This window comes from Rattus norvegicus, chromosome 10 (genome assembly GCF_036323735.1).
Source record: "Rattus norvegicus strain BN/NHsdMcwi chromosome 10, GRCr8, whole genome shotgun sequence".
NCBI lineage: Eukaryota > Metazoa > Chordata > Mammalia > Rodentia > Muridae > Rattus > Rattus norvegicus.
The window spans coordinates 66,165,273-66,185,561 of record NC_086028.1 but is presented as its reverse complement, the minus strand read 5'-3'; the positions used below and the strand labels follow the sequence as shown (position 1 = coordinate 66,185,561).

Below are 20,289 nucleotides of genomic sequence, written 5' to 3'. Positions count from 1 at the left end.
CAAAGCCTTCTGCTAATGCACGATATTACAGGGTATAGTGGCACCATCTAGTGGTAGATTTGAGGCCTAACCAAGTTCAAAGTCATTCGATAACCAGCTTAGAATTTCAAACACAACTTTCTATCAGTTTTACAAATAGCTGAAGCATTTATTTAATGCCATATTTGTTGGTCCTCTGAAATGTTCTTCAACAGATAGCACCGCTACTATGATCCATCAATAACATGGTTTGTAAATAAATGGGTTATAAATTGTAGACCTTCTTGAGACAAAGTCTCACCATGTAGTTGAGGCTGCCCTGGACCTCCCACCTCTGATTCCCAGGAGCAAAATTGTTGGCATAAACCACTACTCCCTGCTCACCCTGCTCACCCTGCTCACCCTGCTCACCCTGCTCACCCTGCCCACCCTGCCCACCCTGCTCACCCCGCTCACCCCGCTCACCCTGCTACTGTGTATGTCTTCTGATTATACTTTTTAAAAATGATACTTAGAAGTTTAGTTAAATAAAATATTTATTTGAACTAATACCAGAATTTCAGAATATCCCATTCGTAGCTGTAAGAACTATCCAGCAAGAAAGTGCATCGTGAGTGTAGAGCTCATGAGGTAACTTCCCCCATCACCCTGTTGCTCATTTTTTGTTCTTTAATTTTTCGTATTTGGGATGTTTTGAAAACTAAACAACCGTGTCCTCAGTCCCTCGATGATGCTTGCCAAGCCCGTGCTGCATATTTGCAGATCCAATCAGAGAGGCTTGAGTAGTGAATCTTACTTCCTGTTTCTTTGTGGATCTTTTAATATGTATATTCTTGAGGGGAGGGTTTGCACAGTTGCTTTTGGAGGCCGGAAGGAGGGTATTGGAGCCCATGGACTGAGAATTAGTCATCTGTGAGCCATTCCGCCCGAGTGCTGGAAACCAAACTCTGGTCCTTTGCAAGAGCAGTCCATAGTCTTAACCACTGAGCCCTCTCCAGCCTCACATTTCTGGGTCCTGAAATGTGAGCCGTATAGATAGGTATCTTGTTGCTGGCTTGCAGCTAATTGATAGATGTGAAAAGGAATGATATATTGATCATTTAGTCCATTCTTGTGGCTGTTGGGCTACTGAGTAGGGACGGTGTTAATAAAAATAAAAACATTTGATAAAGAATCTACACCCACCTGCAGTCCCACAGTCTTCAGATAGAGGCAGGAACATCAGGGATTGTAGACCAACCTTGGTGACAAACTTCAAGGCCAGCCCGAGGTGCCAGAAACCCTGCTTTAAAACAAGCAAATAACCATCACTTTCATGTATAACATAATAAAACAATAAATTAATTGCCATTTTTGAAAAGAGAGAAAAATATTTGGTCAATGCCAGAGGGATAGAGGGGTAGAGCGGTATAACTATTACCACTGCACAGCTGGAGAGGCTGAAACACAAAAGTTCAGTAGCTTTTACAAGGTCGCACTGCTGTTAGTAATGTGAGCACTCGGGCCCAGATGAGAAGGACCCCAAAGCTAGTGCTTTGACTGTCAGTGGAAACCACAATGAAAAGCTGACAGGAAAGTTCACTGGTCGATAACTCTCATTTAAATTACTTGCCAACTTCTTGATAAAAAATCTTGGTTCTAATTTATTGTTCATAACGTGTGTATTTGTTTGTTTCCAGTCTTAATTATAGCTGACAACTTTCCATCTTAAAGGAAGTTTAAAATGTTGCCTAGCAGTCCCAAATGCTTAATCATTCTCCTTGTCCCTCGGCTATAAATAGACAGACTACCCGTGGACTGGCATTCTGCCTGTGTATTTAGCTCTTCAGTCAGCTCTTGGAAGTGAGATACAATCTTCCCTCCATTTCCACAGATGCTGTGTCCTCACATCCAGGGAACTGCAGATTAGATATGCAACAGTTATCTAGATATCACATAAATTACATGAAGAATTGTTATAGCCTACAGACTATTAAAATATAGAGAAGTACGTACAACGGCACTACACCAATCTGGGACATTTTACTTAGGGCACTTAAACATCCAAGGATTTTGTTATTTGTGAGGGCTCATAGAACCAGTCTTCAGTGGATGCGAGAAGTGGCTGTATTTGCCTTGCCTCTGGGCAGGTGGCATGTATTGGTAACAGTCACCTGAGAGAAACAGTTGAGCTCTGGTCTGTACATACTTCTGGGTGTGGGTTTCCTGTGCTATATGTTCAATTTTTGTACAGATTTATCATCCCTATTTATAATTTCAGCCTTGGGGTTTTGCTGTTTTTACTTTGCTCCTATGGCTTCCCCTGACAGTCTCCTCATCCCCCATCCATACTACCCCACTGTATGAATGTAAGGATTAATACCTCATGTTTTCTATAATATCTTGCCATGCATACAGGTACTCATTTATCAAATGTATATAGTGATAGACACACATGTAAATATGATCCCATACAAAAATAGGATCATATTATATACCTTGAAAATATAGACACTTTTGTCACTTGTCCCATTCCTGAGAGTCCCTCCCTCTGGTTTGTACAAAGTGTGTCCTGGGTGTTTTCTGCAGTGTTGCTCATAGCCCCAGGAGGGAAGGAAGATCACTGAATAAATCACGCTGTATCTACACCACGGGATTCTAAGCAGCCACTACAAAACCCAGTGTGATTTATGTCAGAAGGGTCTCCTGTGTCGTTTTCTGTTTGTGGAGTTTACTGTGTATATTTCCTTACTGACAGTTTACTGAGGCTTCTGGAGGGAGAAGAAATAAATGTGAACAAGCCTTTCTGTAATTGAAAATCTAGTGAAGTAAATTTCAAGACCTGATTTAACTTCCATTTCTTTTCCTACTAGAGCTGTGAGTGTTTCTCTCTTGATTGACCTTCTGTATTTGGGAAAGGGAAACCCACAGCCTTCAAAGTGTTAAGTTCCTCTTCTTGCCTGGCTTTTAAGCCCTACTGACCTTTTTCACTAGTGGCATCTGAAGGGCACCACATCAGATAAGGTCTCTGCCATTAGTTGTTTTTTGTAAACTTTATTATGTACCCCAGGCTGGCCTCCAACCCACAGTAATCCTCCTGTCTCAGCCATACGAGAGCTGAATATAAGCATAACCTACCATGACTGACCCAAAACATAGTCTGTGTTTTTGTTTGTGTTGTGTTTATGTTTATGTTTAAGACAGAGTTTCACTCTGATATTCAAGCTGGCCTGTAACTCACTCGCTTTGTACTCACAGCAATCCTCCTGTCTGTCTCTTAAGAGATGGAATTATAGACACGAGCCACTACTCTACACGTAATTCGGTCTTTAAATGTAAACTGAGAGCTGATAAATTGTCAGTCCAGAAGCAGTTCCTGGACCATTTGGGCATATTTGCTAATAAACTAAGGGAAAGAATCCACACATGTGTTTAACCACAGCTGCCTTTTGTTCTCGCTTCTGTGCAGATTTGAGAAAGGACGCATCTATACATTCATTGGCGAGGTGGTCGTTTCCGTGAACCCATACAAGGTGCTGAACATCTATGGAAGGGACACAATTGAGCAGTACAAAGGTCGGGAGCTGTACGAGAGACCTCCTCATCTCTTCGCTATTGCTGACGCTGCTTACAAGGCTATGAAGAGGCGATCAAAAGACACCTGTATTATGATATCAGGTATTTGGAGGGGTCCCTGGTTCCAAAGTTGAAAGGTATTTAATTTTTTTTTTGTACTCAAGAATTCACACAATGAGATCCTTATTATTTTTTTTAAGCTTAGAAACCCAAGAAATTTTATAGGGCCCAGAAAAGTAATGAACACTAAATACCAAATTATGCCTACCATGTTCAGTCATCCTCTAGCGTTTGTTTTGGAGGCCAAGGCAGGAGGATTGCTTGAACTCTCAGGAGTTCAAGACCAGCCCCAGCAACATAACAAGACCTCATCAGATAAAAGAGTACACATCATACTTGCATGCCTTTTGTTACTTGTACACTGGGCCAGCATGGAATGATTCCTCCTATCTGAAGCACCAAAACAAAGTGTCAAATAAAGCATAACAAAAGTAGTTCAAATGTCAACAGAATGAAACACAGTAAATGATGCCTCAAGGTCAGACAGGTGTTTGGAGACTGGTGCTGTGGTGAGACACGGGTGGAAATGGGCTTAGCCCTGAAACTCAGGGAGGAGAGGCCGAACTGCAGCCCACGTGCACAGAATGGCAGCCTAGCCACTCACAGGCTGCTAGGCTTTTTGCAGCATCTCGCCTAGTAAAATAAGGAAATATCTTTTCCCTGGCCTAAGATGGCCTCTCAAACTGTGGGAATCTCTGTTGATGCTAATAATACCTCCCATTTACTCTAGTGGCTTTGTGCTTTTCAAAATATTTGGATGATTATTTTATTTTGGTAATCAAAACAACTTTAAGTGGTATGTATCATTATCATAGTTATTTTCTACTTTACAGATAAGAATGTTAAGGGTCAGAAGATTAAATAGCTTAGTGTTGATAGAGAGTTATAGCCTAGGAATACACTGTTTTGTTTTGTTTTTTAAATAAAACAGTTGAAAACATTTAAAAAGTTGGCCAGCTACACAAACTTATGAACAAAAGTTCTTTACTTGTTATTTACATATATATTTATTCTTTGAGAGTTTTGTGTAAACGATGTACTGTATCAGTGCATTTTATCATCTATCACCCTACTTCCCTCCCTTCCACATCTTCTCACCACTGCCATTCCCACTTCATGTTCTCTCTTTGGCTTACAAGGCACCTGGATAATTGTTGCTGCCTTTATACACTTGGGTGTAGGGTTATCCACTGGAACATTGTCAGCCCACCAGGATCCACACCCCTGAAAGAACTGATGCTCTTTCCCCAGGGAGCCATCAACTGCCAATAGCGCCCCAGCCAGGGGTGGGCCTTGTGAGCCTCTTTCCCATCCACACTACAATGTGGACCCTCATGAATCTCATGCAGGGTCTTGTAGAGGCAACCATAGCGACTTAGTGTGAGCTATGAGTACAAAGACCCTGTCATGATTTGAAGACCCAGTTTCCCAGCAGTCCTCAGCAATGTCTGACTCTTAAGTCTTTCCACCCCTTCTTCCACAATCTCCTTGAGCTTTGTGATACAGATACCTCACTTACGGACCCTTGTTCTGTGCACTTAGGCCAGTTGTGAGCCTCTATATTAACCACTGTCACTGCAAAAAAGAAGCTTCTTTGATGGGAACTGAGAGATGCATTAGCCTGTGGATATAAAGATGAGTATTTAGAAGACAGTCCATTTATAGAAGTATTAATAGTCGATTTTCCCCTGGGGCCATGACCTCCTGAGCCACAGATTCTTGGCTCAGTACCAGGCATAAGTTTCCACTCGTGGAGTGGGCCTTAAATACGATCAGATAGTAGTTGGTTACCCCCTTAACCTTCATGCCATTATTGTAGTTCACAGAGTTCATAACTGAGTAGAATTGTTGATGAACACTAAATATCAGCGGCCTACGTAGCACCTCCGGGTATAGTGAAAGCAAACAGAAAGAAAGCTTCCAGGTCTGTTCCAGCTTGATCTCTGCATGTCCTGTACAAAGTGTACAGAATCTTCAGTAGCGGGGCCTTAGTGTCAAGTCATAGCGAACAACCAGGAGCAATGGCAAGAGCTGTGTTTTCCATAGGGGAGGATCCTCTGGGACCCATCTGACATGGGGGGGAAAGTCATGTCCCCCAACATTCCAGAAGTAGCTGATTGTTAGTGTCTGTGTCTAAGTGTATAGTCATACAAGCATAAATAAAAATACATAATTATAAGCACACACCTGCCATTACAAAGGTAGTCTTTCCATTCAGCAGTGTACAGTGGACGTATTTTTCATTAAGGTTTCCATAAAACTAGCACATTCCCTTTAGCAATTCCACTGTGTAATTATTTTTATCTAATTCTTTATTAATCTATTTGCCCAATTTTAGTGAATAATTTATTAACATAACTTATTAAAAATAGTTGTAAAGCCTTGGGAGATTTATACTGTTTGGTTTTTCTCTCCCATGGGAGAAAGCCCAGTGAGTGAAGTTTGGGTGTTTAGACGCATGGAACTTCTAAATCACTCTCTCCACTGCCACCACTGGTACCCGTTACACACTTCCTATGGTGTTTTTTTGTTTTTTTCACTGAAATTAGTGTAATTTGGTTTAAGACTTGGGGTTTTTTGTTTGTTTGTTTGTTTGTTTTTTGGGGGTTTTGTTATTGTTGTTTTGTTTTGTATTTTTGACTAAAAGGCTGATCTAACTGGTTTCAGAATTCCTCCTGGTCAGGCTCTCTCAGCTTTCTGAGTAGCTGGGATTGCGAGCACCTCACTCTGATTTTTGTAACTAATCACTTTATTCCTAATACACTTTAAATAATTTTTCTGTAGAAAATAAGGTTATATGAATGTAGCTGTAGCTACTGTTTAACTCACCACCTCGCTTGGTTTCTGCTATGCTGGGTGTATAATCGAAGGATCTAGTTTACCACCGTTTAGTCCTTGGAATAGTTTACTTAACTGAACATGATCTGTAATTTATAATTTTACCTCTGTCATTTTGAGAGACATGTTTCCATCTATTAGAAGTAGCTCAGGACAAAATAACCTACTAAGAAAGGGGAGGGCGGAAGCAGAAGTAACACGGAGTTTAAATGAATAACCATCAAAGGTTTAAATGACTCTGTTGACATGAGCTCACCCCTGCCTCATTCTTCCCTCTAGGGGAAAGTGGAGCTGGTAAAACAGAGGCCAGTAAGTACATCATGCAGTATATCGCCGCCATCACCAACCCCAGCCAGAGAGCAGAGATAGAAAGGTAAGGGCACCTCAGGGACATGGGTTGGCTGGGCGTGGCCTCACCTAGTACACACTGGGCCAGGCCTCAACTGACCGACATCAAGCACTTTTTGATGTGTAAATTGCTTTGATTCCCACATTGCATATTGAATCTCTGCTTTTACTTCTATTACTATATCAATTTCCAGTTTTATCACTTTTTTAAAATTAAAACTACTATGAAATAGTGGAAATCATCCTGGTTCTAGCTAGTTTCCAACCTCAGCAGAGCTCTTGGACTTTGCACAGCTTGGCCTTATTGTTCAAGTCTCTGCAGGTTCTTGTTCTGTGTTTTTAAAACTTATGCTGTGAGAGAATGGGCCCTGGAAGATGGACCCATGGCTTCCCACAATGTCACAACTGTAACCCACTGATGCTGGGAGTCCAAGTAAGGTTCATACGTGAAGCAGTCTTGTACTGCACTGTGCTGGGCTCAGAGTCAGGTGAGTACAGTACCTGGCACACAGCGCTTGTTTATAAGTATGTAGGAGTGAATTGGTGGTTATTTGTTTCTAATAAAGCAGCATGACGGACTTTCTTAGGCGGCGCAGCCTTTTCTGAGAGGGAGAAAGTACTTTCCCTCAGCTCTGATGATGAACATTAGCTTACGGAGGAGTCACAACTCGTCTGTCCATCACAGGCAGCACGACAGGCACAATCTAGGGTGCTGGCTGATGTAAGGGAAGGAATTTAAATCTGATGATGATACTTGTGTGGATTTGCATTTTCATCATAACTGGATTACCCAGTCTAAAGAGGCCTTCTAAAAGAATGCGACATGTCCCCACTTCCCATTTCTGAACATTCGATCAAATCGTTGTAATTTCCTTTCTCTCAGGAGAGTAGCTAGCTGAGAACTAAATTACTTTCATTTTTACATGGCAGATAAGGCTTATGGAAATTTACTGTCATTCCGAGCATACTGAGCTCTATCAGCTGTGGGGGACCTTTGTGAGCAAGCAGTTCCTACACACATGCCTTCATAAAGCATAACGTTATTTATGGGCAGGAGTTTGAAGGATCTGTTGCAGGATTAGGGGGAGGGACGATGGTCCACTAATCAGGCTGTGTCAGAGGCCAGGTTATTTCTCCAGGTTTGACTGTGTGAGAGGAATCTTGTCAGGGAAATAGAAACAATGATGGAAGGGCTAGAAGGATAGTAAGGTTATCAGTTTTCTAAATGTCTTCATCTCTGAATTTTTTATAATAACTGATGTATTTTCATTAAAGAGTGAAGAATATGTTGCTGAAGTCAAACTGTGTTTTGGAAGCTTTTGGAAATGCCAAAACCAATCGCAATGACAATTCCAGCAGGTTTGGGAAATACATGGATATCAACTTTGACTTCAAGGGAGACCCCATTGGGGGACATATTAATAACTACTTGCTGGAAAAGGTATATGTGCTAGATTTCTAGGGTGATGCTTGTGAAAGCTGAATGTCTAAAAATAATATTTGTGAAATTGCATTTAAAGCACTGTTCAATGCTATTACCCGTCTTTAAGGCTGTCTTCCATGGTAAGATACCCTCTGAGTCCTCATGAGCACTTAGTGCATAGAGTTAGACTTGGTCAGGCAGACTTGGGGTACACATGCGACAGAAGAATGTGTGACAACTTCTGGGTCAGATCTAACCCAAACCAGTCAAATCTCCTTGCTCTCCCTCTCTCCCTCCCTTCCCCTATGTAGCCAAAGCTGACCTATAACTCACCATCCTCATGCCTCAGCTTCTGAGAGCCGAGGTTACAGGAGCAAGCCATGATGCCCACCTTTGAGACCTAGACTGTCGTCATGTTGCCATCCTCCATCCAGTTTGTTTACTGTCTGCAGCGGGACACACGTTTGTTCTCTCAGTCCAGTTAAGCTGTACCCAACAGTCGCCTCTACCTTGAATTGTGCCTCAATTCAGATGCTTCTCAGTCAAGGGTTTCCTCTCCCAGTGACACCATCACATCTTACAGCTCTGCAGTTCCTATTTTTATCTGTTATATCAAGGTTAGGCTACTAGGGAAATAAGAGTCAGTTGGAAAGAAACAGGAAACACTAAATATTACCCATCTCTCCCCCATGTTTCATGATTCTGATGTATATACATATTCAATCAAAAAGAATACTTTGAATGAGCATACATGTTGAGCAGTCTTTTTGGAGAGTCCAAGCAGAGTCTCGGGGCCTGGTCACGTTGACTGATTTTATTATAGGATATGAGGCATTGCTTTTTGAAATGCCAGCAGACTCCAGACACAGGAATGTTGAGAATGTTCCTCCCCAGCATTCCTTCCCGTCCTCCCCACTCGGATCCCTACCACTTGCACACACTGTCTATGACTGCAGGTTAAAAAACAAACAAAACAACCCAAAAATATGGATTCACTGTCATGAATATTAAGGTGCCAGTTTAAACAATATAAAGAATTATCAAAATATTGCCAGGGAAGCCATAGAGAACACTCATCTCTGATAAGCTTTGTCCACGGGTTGAGTTGGGTTGGGTTGGGTTGGTTTGGGTTGGTTTGGGTTGGGTTGATTTGGGTTGGTTTGGGTTGGTTTGGGTTGGTTTGGGTTGGTTTGGGTTGGTTTAGCTCTTGCTCTACTACTGAGCTAAGCCCCAACCACTAGCCACAGATGGTTTTAATGCACTGTGAATACATTAAGAGGAAAGTTGCTTCTGTTTCATTTATATCTATAATTTCAGATTAACCATTTTTTTAAAAATATTTTTCCTCAGTCTCGTGTAATTGTGCAACAGCCCGGAGAACGAAGCTTCCATTCTTTCTATCAGGTTAGTAATCCTTGTGCAGAGAATTGTTTGCTTAGTCATGCAGAGACGTCTGTCTAGTGTGCTCTCATCTGTCCTGCACCTCTCTGGCTTTCCTTGTCTCCACAGCTAGTTACATGTGTGCACAGGCTTATTTTTTTTAAAGATGTATTTATTTATTATATATAAGTCTACTGTAGCTGCCTTCAGACACACCAGAAGAGGGCATCAGATCTCATTACAGATGGTTGTGAGCCACCATGTGGTTGCTGGGAATCGAACTCAGGACCTCGGGAAGAGCAGTCAGTGCTTTTTTTTTTTCGGAGCTGGGGACCGAACCCAGGGCCTTGCGCTTCCTAGGTAAGCGCTCTACCACTGAGCTAAATCCCCAACCCCACAGTCAGTGCTCTTAACCACTGAGCCATCTCTCCAGCCCCGTGCACAGGCTTATACATCCTATCCCACCTAAGAGACTGTGAGTGTGGGCACTGTGGGAGGTGGCTAGCCAACACAAGCTCCCAGGCTAAACATCACCTGCGTTCCTCAAAGTGGAGGTAACAGTGTAATGACTGTGAAAGCTATTGACGCCATCTAGAAATGTCGGTTTCATTTTCTTTTGAATTGAGTTGCTACTCTTCTGCTTGAGAGTCCCAGAGATGGAAATGTAAATTTGATTTGCATTGCTCTCGATAGGTGTAGGGCAGTATGATTACTTTCAAAACAAAACAAGGATTTGTATACCCAAGGAAGAATTATCCTCTGTGCTGTCAACACTCAGAAAAAATAAATAGGTCTTTAGAGAATGTTATTAGAGTTTGAAAAAAAAAACTCTTAAATAACCCTCCTTTGGCACATCTGTGCTCATAGAGCAAGTGTGATATTAATATGATTTTCAAATCTCAAAGTGATATAAACCAAGATCCCTAAAAAAAGCTGCTGACCTAATTAAGCAACATTTGGGGGCTTAAACCATCTATAGTCCTAGTGCTGGGTAGGCAGTGACAGTCCTGGGGATTGCTGGCTCCAAACAAAGTGACAGGAACCTGAGGAGTGACACAACACAAAAGCTGACCTCCATGCACATAGCCACAGGCACGCACATGCAGACGCACATTTAAAACTTGGAGTTAAAAAGGTGGATTTCTGTGTAACTGTCTTTGAAGGTGATTAATGGCGACAGTACAGTTGAATACAGTATCATTTGATTAAGTAATGGCTTTAGGTAATGCCAGTCAAGTTCTGGTTTGGTTAGAAATCACTTTTAAGGTCCAAGTAACTGCACATTTGACATAAACCAGAGCTTACTGTTGAGTGCAGAACCTTTATATCAAGGCCTCTTGAAGACGCGCTTTATAAAAAACGGGGAGAGGGGTTTAACAACTTTGTATTAGTGTTTCTGTTAACAGTTTGCTAGATTATAGCTAAACTATTTCTCTAGAAAATATAAGAATGTTTATTTCAAGAAATTACAACTTTCTGCAAGTGTCATTCCCAGTTGGATGAAGTTACTAAGAAATAGCTTCAGTCTGAGAGTCACAGCTGTCAGCCACTCCTTTCTGGCTGTGGCAGTTGAGGAAAAGCTGTGGACTCCACGGGACTGTCTGTGAGCTGACGCCTCTTCCCCTTAATGCTGACTTTTCTGAACTCAGCACGGTGACACTGCTAAGCTGCAAGCACCTCGGGGCAGGGGTCTACCCTGCCTGCCAGATGATGACATTTGGGCAAGAGTCATTTAGACCAATCTTGTGAATGTGAATTTTAAGTGCTGTTCCTCAGGGCTGTATAACATTCTGCCTATCTTACTAGATAGGAGCTATTTACCTGTAAGACAAGACAAAATAAAATCCAAAGATTTCCTCAAAGCATGAAGAAGAGAACCTAACTGTGAAGTCTAGAAAATTCGTGAAGAACTAGACCACCTCTGCGTCAGACCATGTGACATGTGGGGGATCCATATCTGCCTTGACAGTTGTTGCGTATCCCTAGAGTTGCCGCTCTTCCTTGGAACCTTGAAGAAACTGAGTCCTGTCAGCAAAAGAATGTCGTAACAGTGGTTGTGGCTCCAGCAGCAACAGAGTAGATGAGCTGACTGGCAAGATACAGAAACAAAAACAAGGCTTTTCCTTTAGACCTCCTTTTATGTAGGCTGCCACTCAAAGGTCCTGTCAAATTTAGGGGGAGGGCCTTCTCAATTCAGATAGCCTGGTGAAGAAAATCTCTCACAGGAATGAATACCCAGCAGCTTTTAGTCAATTCCGAATGCAGTCAGGCTGACAACCAAGATTATCCATCACAGCAATTTAATTTAAACTAAATATTTTTCAGCTACTTCAGGGAGGTTCCGAGCAGATGCTGCATTCTCTACATCTGCAGAAATCACTCTCATCCTACAACTACATCCGTGTGGGGGCACAACTGAAGGTGAGCTTCTTCTGAGAACCAGGCCGAGGCAGAAGGAGCACAGGCTCTTGCCCAGGCCCTCCACTGCCCGCCCTCATGCAGATGAATGTTTCCTCTGCTCTGCTTTTAAAAACCTCAGTCCAAAATTTATTCCACCACTGGACTGAAAACCTGGCTAGCTAACCTTGCATAGCTGTAATGTCCTCATCTACCAGAAAAGCTCCTCTCTCTGTGTTCAGGGTTTTCTCTTACCATCTCTTAATATTTGATCTGACTATAAAAGTCACCGAGCACTAGCAAGCCTTCCTCGTAAGTTCGTGTGATTTAGTCAAAGGTGTGTTGTTATGACAAAACGAAATTGAAAAGCACTTTGATTTTCTCCTTTTTCTTTGTCTTTTGAGACAGATAGCCCTGGCTGTCCTAGAGCTCATGCCATAGACCAGGTTGGCCTTGAACTCAGAGATCCACCTGCCTCTGACTCCCAAGTTCTGGGATTAAAAGCATGTGCCACCACTGCCCAAACTCCCCTAGTTTAAAGTATTGATTGTGATTTTCCTCGGATAGTTTTGTGGCCTTAGGTTGCTTCTTTATAGTCACCTTTCTAAAGGGTGGGTGATAATTAGTAATGGTTTGTATGTCTATTCATTCATTCATAAACAAACCCTGCTTAAACCTACATTTATTATAATATAATCATTTCCCCCATACAAACAAATGATTTTAATGTCCATAAAGTATTACATGTATTTTAATTAATCTTAGAATGTAAGAGTCGTGTGAAATTAAGATACCTTGGGTCACAGGTAAGAGAAAATCTAGGTAAAGTTTCCCAAAGCAGTGATGAATTCGCTGACCCTGTATGACAGCAAGCACTGGGATGGTCAGACCCAGCACCTCAGCAGCACAGGTGGGGTTTGTGGTCTTGTAACTTACAGCTCTGCCACCCTCAGTAAACTGGCTTGTCCTCTTGCTCTGGCTTTTGCTGTGGTCTCAGAACATCAGCAGCAGTCCCAATATTCCCAGGCAAAGGAAATGCCACCTTGTACACACGTGCCTCCCTAGAAACCCTCGCCTTCCATAGCTCGTCATGTGCTTTTCCTCATGCCTCCTAGTTCACATTGGCATCACAGGCTTGTGACTGAGCACTCATTGGTAGGGGAAGAAATGGATGTCTTAGGGTTTCTGCTACTGTGATAAACCCCACGACCAAAAGCAACTTAAGGGGAGAAGGGATTCACTTCATCTTCCAGCTTGTAGTCCATCATCTGGGGAGTCAGAGGAAGTCAAGGCAGTACACATGGCCCAGAAGGGGTGCTGCTTACAGACTTGTTTTGCTCACCCAGCTTTCTTATATACCTCAAGGTCACCTGTCCAAGGGTGGCAACACCCACTTGTTGTGGAGGCTCTGCCTCCACAAATCAATCACTAATTAAGAAAATGCCCCACAGACTCCCTGCAGCCTGCTGTTCTGGAGGCATTCTCAATGGTGCTCCCTTTTCTGAGATAACCTAGCTTGTGTCAAGTTGACCATATACTAGCCATGATCACTTAGGAACCCTGAAGCCTCCTGAGACTAGGAGCAAGCCAGAGATGAGCTTGAAGAGGACTGAACAAATCTCATCCTATTAGCAATAATGAAATAAGAGACGAATGGCTGTTAGGAAAAACAGCCAGAAATTTCCTTGTATAAGGCAGAACTACAATCTTTACATGTAGTCATGATAGTAATATCTGATTTGAGTATTTTTGGTGTGCTAAGGACCAGACAACAACTTGTAAGAAATGTATTACTCTCTCCGTGTAATGCATGAGGAAATTAAGGCTCAATAAGGTTAAGCATCCATCCCATAGTGAGAAGACAGACAGGTGTAGGAGCTTGCCTGGTTGTGTCTATAACACAAAGGAACATGTGTTTTTCAAGCAGAGGTTTGTTTTGTATATCCTTCCTCAGTAAGCAAGCATCGGCCAGGACCCATATAGGTCAAATGAGCAACTTGTAGAGGAAAGGCTTAGTCCAGAGCTCCTTCCGGGAACCTTGTAGTATAAGCAGTTGCCATTTCTTACTGTAAAATCTGATGGCACACTGGTATATCCAACCCAATGTCCATGTCTCCTGGGGCTGCAATTCATCACTGAGCCCCTGTGCTCCAGTTAGAAGCTATGACTTCCCATCACTTGTCACATGAGAGAGATAATGGAGGGTAGTCCTGGACTTCTTAACAGCTTCCTACGTGACTGCAGCTGGTGGCTTTGCTCTGGGTGCTACGTTTCCTCCACCAGGACTCAGCCCGATTACAGCGTGAGAGCTGCTACCAGACTGCACAGAGGACCCAGGCGAGAGAGCTGCCAATGCGGTAGCCAGTCATGGACCTTAGAGTTCTTACATTTAACCTTTTCATGTGTGACATCACATCCCATGCCTTTGCCTCCAGGGAACATGGAGCTGTGATCTTCAGTGGTTCAACTCAGGACAGAACCTTCAGAAAAGTGCATGGCGCTTATTTTAAGTGACACAAATCTCACACACACACTTAGGGCTCATATTTCTAAACAACATTTCCAACACAAATTTATTTTTAATATGTGTCTCCCTTAAAACGATTTACTACAAAGGCATCAAGACTTTGGCCAAACACTTCAGCTTTTAGTTAATGCTCAGGTGAAATGTTTCTGACTTACAGTTTTCTGTTCATGTCTAGTCTTCCATCAATGATGCTGCAGAGTTCAAAGTTGTAGCTGATGCCATGAAAGTAATTGGATTCAAACCTGAGGAGATTCAAACAGTGTATAAAATTCTGGCTGCTATTCTTCACTTGGTGAGTAGGGACTCTCAAAGCGTATCGTCCCTCTGTAAAAACAGGGCACTCTTTCAGATTTTGTTCCCTGCTGAAAGCAATTCCCTTTGTGAAAATTTTACCTGTGGTTTTGAAAACTGTATTCTGATTTTCTTTTATTATTTTATATTATGATGGGTTTTCCAAACCACTATAGATTTGGAGACTGTGCCCAGTTCACTGTGTTGTGATTTCCTTAGACCTTGAACTCAGCACCCAAGACTAACAGTGACAACATCTGAAACAGATGGTTGCAAGTAGCCTCCAAGGCACAGACAGCTCATGTGAGGCCAGCACCATAGACCAGAGGGCAAAGATAATCATGGACTTGACTCTGTAACAGTATAGCCCTTTGTCAAAACTGTATGCTAACATGAAAGGTAGTCAGGTGTGGGGGGAGGGACGGACGTGCAAGGTGAGGCACTCACATTTGGACGCACATATTTAGGAAGGTAGATGCAAACGAGTTCACCTGAATGCAAGATATGTCAGAAGCTCATTGGAAATGGTGTCTTTTGTTTTCGCTTTTGATATAGGGAAATTTAAAATTTATAGTAGATGGTGACACGCCACTTATTGAGAATGGCAAAGTTGTATCTGTCATAGCAGAATTGCTCTCAACCAAGGCAGACATGGTGGAGAAAGCCCTGCTTTACCGGACGGTGGCCACAGGCCGTGACATCATTGACAAACAGCACACGGAACAGGAGGCTAGCTACGGCAGAGACGCCTTTGCCAAGGTGAGACTAGACTTGAACCGTGGGTTGCAGCATAAGTGAAATCTCTACGGATGTCTTCAGACATCCCTGACAGTGGGCTAAGGAAACCGTGAGACTTTTTGGCCACCACGGTCTCAGTGAAGCCCTTGGCTTATCACTGCTAGAAAAGCAAACTAGACCAACTGTGGAAATGTGTGGGGGAAACTACTGCCTTAGCAGAGTATGGCACTAGTACCTCACTGCCTCATTCTCTGCTGTCTTCCAACTTAGCCTCACAAGTTCTCCTGTCTGCGTCCAGCCTCAGGACTTCTCTGTACATGTCATGCCTCTGCTAAGGTTGTTCCTCTCTCATACACGGGGCCCTGTTAGTCATGCCACTGACTCAGGCAAGTAAGGCCTTCCCTGGATTGCCAGAACACAGAATAGATTAGAGTCACTTCAGGATGGGCTGGGGAGATGGCTCAGCAGTTAAGCACACTTACTGTTCATGCATAGGACTCAAGTTCATTTCCTACCACCCACTTGGGCAGCTTAAACTACCTTAGTTTCAGCACCAGGAAAACCAACACCTCTAAGGGCACCTACATTCACGCACATGCAGACACATAATAATTTTTAAAAGTCACCTCAGACACTGAGTCACCCTATTCCCTACACTCCTTGGAGTCTGTGACTTTCTGTGTACTCAGTGCTGTATTTCCAGCAAACTATATGTCTGAGTACCCAGCAAATGTTGAATGAATGAACTTCCTAAGTATCCAAGTCCATTTACTCATAGCCTAAAGTAGGAACAGTTTCAGAGGTGAGAAGTACAGATGCATCCCTGATGAGGTATGGCATGGGCATACACTTAGAGAACAGTCTTAAAATATGAATGGTAGCCAATGACCCTATTTAAAACCCAGATTGCTTCCTTCAGTTTGGCATACATCATGTGGCTGTCTGGTAATCGGTGACATACACTCTAATCATTCTACTTAGGCAATAACACATGAGCTGAGCAGTCAGGAGAAGGGCAGATGGGTTCGAAGACATCCAAAGTCCAAACACAAAGGCTCGTTCCCAAATAGACAAGGATATATGATGATCTTTCTGTCACAGGCAATATATGAGCGCCTCTTTTGTTGGATTGTTACTCGCATCAATGACATCATCGAGGTCAAGAACTACGACACCACAGTACATGGGAAAAACACAGTTATTGGCGTCTTGGATATCTATGGCTTTGAAATCTTTGACAACAACAGGTAAACGGGGTATGACACTGAAAATCCTGCTACTTGTTTTTCTTTAGTTCACCCTAACATTCCCCATCTCCCGTAGCTTCGAGCAGTTCTGCATTAACTACTGCAATGAGAAGCTGCAGCAGCTGTTCATTCAGCTGGTGCTGAAGCAGGAGCAAGAGGAGTACCAGCGGGAAGGAATCCCCTGGAAACACGTGAGTGCCGTCCCATCATTCCCTTCTTTCCTCTCTGATCTAAGTGGCAGTGGACCGCCCTCTGCTACTGCTGCCCCCAGTCTCTGAAGCCTGTGATTGGAACACTGGGACACTTGTACTCCTGTCCAGTTCCACACTCGCTCTTTCGCTGTCACCTCTCTCCTCGTGGCTCTTTGTGAATGTTCGTAATTGTCAGAGACAAACTCTGCCAATGAGATGTAGACAGGAAGTGACCCTGGTCAGAGGGTCACAGCTGAGAGGCTGGCTCTCCAGGCTTCCTTGTTCTCTCCTGCTCCTGACAGAAGTGAGACCTGTATGCGTGTCATTCTTCTTAAACATTTGTATTTTAAAACAATTTTGGGAGTAGACGTTTAAAAACTCTCTGATGTTTTCTTATAGTTATTTGTTTCTGTTTTGTGAGATTTTGTTGGGTTCCTTTGTTTCTTTTTTTTTTTTTTTTCCCTTCAGAGCTGAGGCCCGAACCCAGGGCCTTCTGAGCTAAATCCTCAACCCCGGGTTCCTTTGCTTCTTAGGGAGCGGTCTGATGTTTTCCCAGGCTGGCCTTGAATCCTACTATGAAACCAGGATGACCTTCGCCCCTCATTCCACCTCCACCTTCCAAGTGCGGGGATTACAGGCTCTCGCTGCCATGCTTGGTTGCTGAGTTTATAAAATTCTACTCTCACCACACATTAAAAACAAAGCCAGTGTTTTTTCTTTGATATCAAACATAGAATTGACATTTCAATTCAAAAGCTATTTGAAATGTCATATTTAAATTGTTTTTATATTCATATCTTCTCATTTTTTTATTCTACTTATTTAAAGAGTGGGACAGTAAATAGCACTTATGCCTAAAATTGCACCTTTGCCTTCCACCATGTGTTAAATATTAGAATGCCATAAAATGTCATTGAGGTATATTTTACATATTTAAAATAAACCAGAATTGTCAACTTTATTATAAAAGAGCTGCCTGTTGTTTGATTTAAACAGTGACCTCTCATAGCTATTTAAAACACAATTCAATTAAGTTTATATGAAGTTTCCTAAGAAAAAATCTTCTGTTTAATATACAATATAACTGAAGTTTAAGCCTGAATCTTATCATAAAAACCTGTTATTCAGGTGTGATTTTTTCCCTTTGTAATCTTTTGTTGAAAAGAGTGAGCATCTTTTCTGTAATGGAAATTTTTTTTCTGTAAGGTTTCTCAGCTCAGATTTTGCTAATCTAATTCCTGAAGTGTCATTAACACATTTCTGTGTGCCTGCATGCTCTGTGTATTAGTGATAAGATCTAGTGTCTTGACTGGATTCAGAATAAGTTTTTCTTCACAACCTGTTTTCTCTCCTGGGTGTGAATGCCTGTCAGGAGTTCATAAAAATCTGATTATCCCTTTGATTCATTTGCTTCTAAAAGCAAATAATACTTGTGTTTTTTAAATTTCTATTTTTACTTATGCGTGCATGCATGCTTGTCTGTATGTGCACCACATGCTTACAGGTTCTATGGAGGCCAGAAGAGGGCACTGGAAACCCTGGAGCTGTGGTTACAGGATTGTGAGCCACCTGATGTGGGTGTTGGGAACTGAATCAGGTATCTCTGTGAGAGCAGTAAGTGCTCTTAAGCACTGATCCATCTCTGGAGCCCCTACAAGTCATTTTAACTATTGAGAACGTCATACTCTAGTGAACTCTCATAAAGTTACATTTTAATTTTCAAATCAGTTGGTTGCCTGAAGCTTTCTAAGAACATATTACATTCATTGTATGTTTTATATAGACATAGCTGGATTTTAGAGTTTAATTCTAAAGTTCGTTATTCAGATTCCATAGTCATAGGAAGAAAGTTACTATTGAAAGTGTTTGTATTTGGAGTGAGGGTATGGCACGGGACCTCCATACCTATAGGCAGGTCATCCTGCATATCTGTCCCAACTCATGGGTATTCAGGTCACTAGAAGAACCTGATTTTTAAAAGCATGCCTTAAGCAGTGCTTAAAGCACCATTAAACTTAAAACCAAGAGTTGCTAGTCCTCAGCCAACGTCAGTGGCTTCTAGGAATACAGTTGGAATTTTAAGGAAATTCTAATAACTCGGGACAGAAAACTACTTTCACAGTCCTAATATTTGAAATGTTAGCTTGTAATAGATTTCCTTCATTTTTTGTATTTAGGACACTTTTCTAAAAGTGTAAATAACTTTTCTCCATAACTGAAAATATAGTACTGAACATATAATCATGCAAACCTGGGTAATTCTTGCAGTAGGGCTGTCCTGTGCACTGGTTGGTTTAATAGCATCCTGACCTTTACCCACTCCACACCTGAAGCCTTCCCCTTATCATGACAATCAAAACTGTCTGCTGACATTACATCATATGTCCCCAAGACAAAATTAATCTCAATTGAGAACCCCATTCATGAAAGAGTGGGATTGGGTGCGGGATGGGGAAGCAGGAAGGACTAGGACAAGAATTAATCACTTTTGCCTGAGTCCAGTCATCGCTGATGTTCCCTCCTTAGCACAAGAAAGGAGACATTAGGGTGGAAAGCTCTGCTACCATGTGTGTTCACTGTAGTGCTCGTCCTCACTACTGTCCGCCCAGTTGTCACTGAGGTGTTCCGTACATCTGTGAAACACGAGGGGACACCTGTGTGTCTTGCTTGTTGGGGTTCCTGTTCTCCTGGGCATTGCTTTCCTGCTTGTCCTGCAGATTGATTACTTCAACAACCAGATCATTGTGGACCTCGTGGAGCAGCAGCACAAAGGCATCATTGCAATCCTGGATGACGCGTGTATGAATGTTGGCAAAGTCACTGATGGAATGTTCCTCGAGGCCCTTAACAGTAAATTGGGCAAACATGGTCATTTTTCCAGCCGAAAGGTAATAAGATCTTCCTCTTATCTTGAATTATAAGAATTTTGCTTATCGTTTGGCAGGGCAACACTGCTTTATAATAAGTTAAAAGAATGTACAGTCAAATAAAGGGGAAAGGCCTGATCTCTGTGAGTTCTTTTCTGATACAGTGATGAAGTTGACAGAATCATAGTATCCAGGAGAGGGCGCTACAGACTAAGGAATTTACCAGATGCAGGAAAATGAACAGGATTCTTTAAAAGCATGATGTCATTTATAGCCAATAGGTGCTGAGTCCTTGTCCATGTGCTAGAATTTGATGTCTGCATAAGAAATTGCTTTTGTCCTTGACTTTCCACCACAATCGTCACTGACAAAATATGGAGTGTGTTCTGATTGCATTCTTCAGACCCTGGGACCCTAGAGATGTTAGCTGCAGTCATGGTTGTTACAG

General features: G+C 42.3%; 1 protein-coding gene across 3 annotated transcripts in view; it reads left to right on the top strand.

Moving 5' to 3' along the window:
* Myo1d (myosin ID) overlaps positions 1-20,289 on the top strand; it is a 276,639-nt gene that overhangs the window by 77,977 nt on the left and 178,373 nt on the right. For all 3 annotated transcript variants that reach the window (NM_012983.2, XM_063268469.1, XM_063268468.1), the window contains 10 exon segments: positions 3,428-3,636; positions 6,712-6,805; positions 8,056-8,221; positions 9,554-9,607; positions 11,909-12,004; positions 14,683-14,799; positions 15,354-15,557; positions 16,638-16,783; positions 16,860-16,974; positions 19,692-19,862. In NM_012983.2, the coding sequence (NP_037115.2) occupies positions 3,428-3,636; positions 6,712-6,805; positions 8,056-8,221; positions 9,554-9,607; positions 11,909-12,004; positions 14,683-14,799; positions 15,354-15,557; positions 16,638-16,783; positions 16,860-16,974; positions 19,692-19,862 (1,372 nt within the window).